Source organism: Pinus tabuliformis, chromosome 3_1 (assembly GCF_031772625.1).
Source record: "Pinus tabuliformis cultivar Carrire ecotype Pingquan chromosome 3_1, CPIR1, whole genome shotgun sequence".
Taxonomy (NCBI): domain Eukaryota; kingdom Viridiplantae; phylum Streptophyta; class Pinopsida; order Pinales; family Pinaceae; genus Pinus; species Pinus tabuliformis.
This window is the reverse complement of record NC_142301.1, coordinates 992,178,937-992,185,403: the sequence shown is the minus strand read 5'-3', so window position 1 is coordinate 992,185,403 and position 6,467 is coordinate 992,178,937. Positions and strand designations below refer to the sequence as shown.

The window sequence follows — 6,467 nt, the reverse complement described above, 5'->3', positions numbered from 1 at the left end:
TAATCCTCGTGAACTTTAAAAATCATAAAGGCAGTTGTGAAAACCCTTATAATCCTCATTCTATTCTAATCTCCCATATGCAACATCCCAAATTGTCACAAACACACCACCCTCCAGCATCGACGTAAGGTAGTCGGTGGTTAGGCAGTCATAGTTGTGATTAACAACGACCCAAATACAGAGCGATTGACTAATTTACGACCCACGTGGTTGGGGCCAACGTCAATAAATGGCAGCAACAAATTCTGTCTTCTTGGGTTCCCTATATAACATTCCCGCCTGCATTTTCCACTATCACTCGAACTCCTCTCTCACCAAGTGGTTCGATCTTTTTCGTCAACAGAGAATGGAATTCTATACTGCCTCGCTTCTTGCAGTGCTACTTTCTGTCTCTATAACAACGGTAGCTACCGCTGGCCCGGCGCAGTTCATTTTCGGAGACTCGTTGTTCGATAATGGCAACAACAATTATCTCGATTCGATTGCTAGAGCAGACCGTCATCCTTACGGGATTGATTTTCCCAACCGTCGACCGACTGGACGTTTTTCCAATGGATTAAATCTCGCCGATTTTATCTGTTAGTGTTTCAGACTTACAGAGAGTTTCAATTTTCTTTTTCTAACTTAGTCTTAAATATCGGATTTCGCAGGTTAGCGTTTGAAATTAACAGCCTGTAATCTGGATGTAAATCTATTTAAACTAAATAGCCACATAAACCAAAAAAATATATGTAAATCTACTAAAAATGACCGCGGACCAAAATATATATATATATATATATATAACCGACTAAAATATATATATATATATATATATATATATATATATATTTGAACTGTAGTTGTAAACTCTTCTAAAATATTGTTGTGAGGATTATATAAAATTTAATAAAAATATATGTATTATTGTTATGATTAGCATAGAATTTGAATAAATATACGCATTTCAGGCCTGAAACTTGGATCCGACCTGGTGCTGCCGTACTTAGATCCTTCACTCCAGGGCAATGAATTACTGAAAGGTGCCAACTTCGCGTCTTCAGGCATCGGCATTCTAAATGATACGGGCGTTCAATTTGTAAGCACAAATTCATCGTAATACCGGACTTTCATTAAACTCCACATCTTTTCATAATGATTTGCAGATATTGATGAAATGAATTATAAGGATGAGAATTTGGTTGCATACATACAGGCTGAAATTATAAGGATGCCTCACCAATTCCAACTTTTCCAAGAGTATAAAGACAGAGTTGCAAGTATCATAGGACGTAATGCGACCAATAAACTGGTTGCAGAGGGGTTCTTTTCCATAGCACTTGGAGGAAATGATTACGTCAATAACTACTACCTTCTGCCTGTAACAGCGAGATCACTGCAGTTCTCTCTACCTGCGTATACTGATTTTATCATCTCCGAGTATGAGAAGATTCTGGCGGTAATTATTTTTCTGTATTCTATGAGATCCACATTCAGGTTTCGGTAATTCATTTCTATCACATGCCTTGTAAATTGACTCATGAATTTGCAGCAATTTTACGATCTCGGAGCACGCAGGGTTCTGGTTCTGTCGTCGGGTCCTTTGGGGTGTATTCCTATGGAGAGGGCAGTGAGGTCCACAAATGGTGAATGCGTGCCGGTGCTACAGAAAGCCACGAAGCTTTTTAATGATGGACTAACACTCGCAATCGATCGACTCAACAAACGATTTCCTACTCCGATATATACAATAACTGCAATGTTTCCGATTTACATGAACTTGTACACCAATCCTCAAGCATTTGGTAATGTTTCTTCCTGAATTGTCGATTTTTGTTCTAAATTCAACGGCTAGTGCTCATTACAAATACCTTACCTTTCCTTTCAGGGCTTGGGGATGCCAAAAATGCGTGCTGCGGACAAGGACCCTACAACGGTATTGGTCTCTGCACTGCCCTGTCAAATTTGTGCCCAGATAGGGGCAACAATGTGTGGTGGGACCAGTTTCATCCAACTGAGCGCGCTGCTAAAATCATAGTTGACCAATTCTTTTCCAATCCATCCTCTGTGAGTCCTATCAGCTTGAAAGATCTAATGAAACTCGATGTCTGATGGCCAAAGTCGTATCTCTGTGATGTCTGAAGAAATCACATCTCGAAGATTCATTAATCATGGGCTCTATTTTCATAAAAACAAATATGATGGCCCTGTCATCATATTTGTGTCCGATCTCCTTCGTTATCAAACCCTCAAGCGATCTGCAGTAAAATTGTATTAGATTTCTACTTTCTGTAATGTGGAGCAGCCAGTAATGTTTGTCTGAGACTTACATGTTTACATCCATGGGTAATTGGTATTTGCTTCATTTTGAGAGTTTTATGTAGTTTCTTTAAGGTTGGCACATTGGTAATAGACTTAATTTTTATAAAATGAGTTTATTTATAAGATTGATTAGGAAAAGAATATATTTTGTGGTTAGATATGAAAATTTCAAATGAGTGGTTAGTGAGGCTATGTTGTTTCTGACACATTTACACATAAACACAACTGGGGTTGTGGCTTTTAGGTGTTAGCTGGGTAAGAAGATTATGAATTTCTTCAAAATCTACGCATAAATATTATTATTCTTTGAAATGTTAGAATCTTCCCAAATTCTTATTTAAAAGTGGCTTCAAACTTGTATTATTATTTATAAGGTTCTGTTTTTCAAGTTCAACTCATCAAATTATAAGCTAATATTTATGGTTCCTCTTCAAAATACATTATAGTTAATGGGTTAGACCAAGTTAATTGAAAACTTTTCAAAGATGGTTTAGCATAATTTCTAAAACCTTTGAAATTATGTAAATCATGCCTATACATCATTCCACCAAATCATCGGTTAGCTTCAATTAGGAATGAACATGGTTGAATATGTTTGATCTTTTTTAAAGTAATATAAAACATATACATCTATGATATTACTTGTTAAAGATTATTTTATGTTCAAGTTAGAATATAAAAATTTACTAAGAAAAACTTATATTAACAAAAAAATGTTCTGATATTCACAACAAAAACACATAATACATGATATTTAAAATATGGGTAAAAAAATCAAAATTCATGCATTGAAGGAAAGTGAAAAAAAAACCATTAAATTCATACCTTGAATCCATTATAAGTATCAAAACACTTACTTCATGATGCATGTAAGGTTGATAAAATTAAAAAAAGTATATAAAAAAATTAACTTAATTATAACTTTATTATTCTAAAAAAAATTAATCTATAAATTAAATATATTTACATTGAGAAAAACATGTGACAACATTCTTAATCATGGAGATTCTTAATCTATAAATATGATTCATTAGAATACCGTGGGCCAATAACATGGCTTATCAATATCACATGCCCAAAAAACCATAACTCATTTCATATGACATTTTTTTAATTAAAAAAATAAAAAGCTGTCCTAACTAGTTTGGAGATAAATCTCAACCTTTAGTTTGAAAATACTACTAAGAATATTTTAGAGTATTTCATGGAGGTTAAATCCCTACCGTCCAAATAATAATTATTGACAATCAAAATAAAATTCTGGAAGCCCTATTCCAAAATAGACACATAGACACGTCTATCTACATAATTGCATTGGAGATAAATCTCAACCTTTGATTTGTAAATGCTACAAATAATACTTTAGAATATTTCATGGAGATTAAATCCCTTCCATCCACCTAATAATTTTTTTATAAGCTACAGAATTCTATTGATCAACAGAAAAGGGAGTACATGAACTCATATTAGTGTTCTTCATGTCATGGTCTGCCACTGAGGAAACTAGACCAATGACGGTAGAGGAGGCATTTAGTCCAAAATAATACATCGATAACATAAAAATTGATTTCATGACATGTCTTTGCATATCATGTAGTAAACATGGATAAAAATAGAAGATACAATGTTATAAAATTGTAGCCTTGTTGCCAAAACTTTGAGTGTTGTAGACATTATGTTGGAGTGTTATTGATAGAAGTTGTGGGAACCATGGCATTGTGTAAGTAGATGTGGACACATCTATGGATGTTGAGGGAGTGCCCGAGGAGGTTGGACTTTTTCCCTTGGATAGTAGGGCCTTGATTCTCACCAATCTCATTGTAATGTCACGACGCTCTAGCGACATTTTTCAAATTTCAGCATGAAGGATGCTAAGTTGTAGTGATAGTTTGCTTTTGTTATCTTCCTTTTCTTTGAGAGATTTTCCTATGAGTGTTTTAATGTGCTAGTAGAGTTCTATTGTGCATGAATACTATTTCTAATGACCTTGAGTGTGTCTTAGGTTAGGAATCCAATCAACAGAGTGTGATAGGATATCTTCATCAAAATGGTTATTCTATGCACAAATGAATTCAGTTGTTGCTTGATTTACCAAGTGCTAGATGTGTTCAAGGGTGGCTTCATGGTATTGTTGCACTACAGATTGGGCCCTCCTTCTGCAAGGATAGTTTCTAGCTCCCCTACCAATTGTGTCATTCCTACAACACATTACTTGATGTGGCATGCACACACTGTTGGGTATGTGTTATATTGTTTGCATGAATAGCTCGAGACATAGTTACATTGCGCTAGGTAAAATGGGGGGGTTGCAGGGAGGGTGGTAGCCCCCATGCGTAGGGTTTTTGGCAGTGGCTCGATTTTTTTTTTTGGGTAGACCTAAGGATTATCAAGCAGACCCACCCATGGTTTTGTAGATAGTTTTACACATGATGGTTCTTCCCATAGTATTTTTTAGATATGGTCAAGGGAACTATGGTTATGTTCAAATACAGGGTTAATGGATTGAGGGTTTATGAATGCTTCAACATGTATATAATGCATTGTAACATTGAAAGTAATATAATGAAAAATCAATCTAGTTTTCTTAGTTTTGGGTTGGAGGAGAAAAATATCTATGTATATTTTTATTCTTGCCATTATATATCTTTTGGTTTTTTAAGAATTCATTTATAGGTAATTTATGTATGGCTTTAAAAATTCATTTGGTATCAAAGAACTTTTGGCTTCAAGGGGACACCTTTGTGGTTGAGAGGTTTTTCTCAAGCTCGTTATAGACCCTATTACAATGGGAGATCTACGAGGTCAATTCTTATGGGGAAAGTGAATGGTGAACAATGGAAAGATAGAAATGGAGAAATTCATCAAACATATTTTTGAGCCATGGAAGCTTAATATGGAGAATATATTGGTGGATAAAGATCAATGGATCACCGTGGATCCAAGTATTAAACCAACGAAAATGTCGGCAGAACACTGGACCAAATTGGATTATAAGGAAAAGAGCACAATATGACTATGTGTCTCAGATTCAATATTATTAAATTTTTCAGGAGAAGTTACAATGAACGCTTTGTGGGAAAACTTAGGGACTTTGTATCAGTTGAAGTCCCTGATAAATAAATTGTTCTTGCGGAAGAAGTTGTATAACCTCAGGATGAGAGATGGAGACTCAATAACAGAGCATCTGAATGCCTTCAATGTTGTGGTAAATTAGTCATTATCTGGTTATATTAAAAAATTAAATGAAGATAAGTGCATCAGTTTATTGTGTCCTCTACTAGACTCATGGGATAATTTGGTTGTTTCCATAGGTAATAACATAACTACCTCGAAATTTGGTGAAATAGTCTCATCCTTGTTGTCAGAAGGGATGAGAGGGAAAAACATGGAGATCGAGAATGGAGATGCCTTGTCTATAAGAGTATGGTTCAAAAACAGAAAGATAAATAAGTCCTTAATTAGGGGATCTAGATATAGAGGAAGATCTAATTCTCTAGGAAAATTTGTAAAGGTATGCTAGAAATGTGGAAAAGAAGGGAGTTGCGAGAAATATTGTAGATCTAAAAATCTTGAGAACGGAAAGGGATCTAATGATGCTCCTCTTATTGAGGTGAAAACCACCTCAAATGAAGGTGGGGATGTGTACTTAATTCTTCCAATACACATGTAGACATGAGGTATGGTTGATTGAATCATGCACATCCTATCACATAACTTCCCATAGGGAGTGGTTCTATAAGCACAAGAAAAGTGATAAATTTGTAGCCTTCCTTTTCTTTGGGAGATTTTCCTATGAGTGTTTTAATGTGCTAGTAGAGTTCTATTGTGCATGAATACTATTTCTAACGACCTTGAGTGTGTCTTAGGTTAGGAATCCAATCAATAGAGTGTGACAGGATATCTTCATCAAAATGGTTATTCTATGCATGCATGAATTCAGTTGTTTCTTGATTTACCAAGTGTTAGATGTGTCCAAGGTTGGCGTCATGGTATTGTTGCACTACAGATTGGGCCCTCCTTCTATCAAGAGAGCTTCTAGCTCCCCTACCAATTGATTCATTTCTACAACACATTACTTGATGTGGCATGGCTACACTGTTGGGTATGTGTTATATTCTTTGCACGACTAGCTTGAGACATAGTGACATTGCACTAGATGCAATAGG

At 35.3% G+C, this 6,467-nt stretch overlaps 1 protein-coding gene across 1 annotated transcript; it reads left to right on the top strand.

Annotated features, from left to right (window-relative positions):
• The first annotated feature begins 309 nt into the window (after window positions 1–309).
• LOC149191203 (GDSL esterase/lipase At5g33370-like) lies at window positions 310–2,224 on the top strand. Its single transcript, XM_089413538.1, has 5 exons — window positions 310–578; window positions 951–1,078; window positions 1,196–1,438; window positions 1,532–1,784; window positions 1,868–2,224. Exons 1-5 carry the CDS (start codon window positions 347–349, stop codon window positions 2,089–2,091), a joined length of 1,080 nt encoding a protein of 359 aa, XP_089269664.1. The 5' UTR covers window positions 310–346; the 3' UTR covers window positions 2,092–2,224.
• The last annotated feature ends 4,243 nt before the right edge of the window (window positions 2,225–6,467 follow it).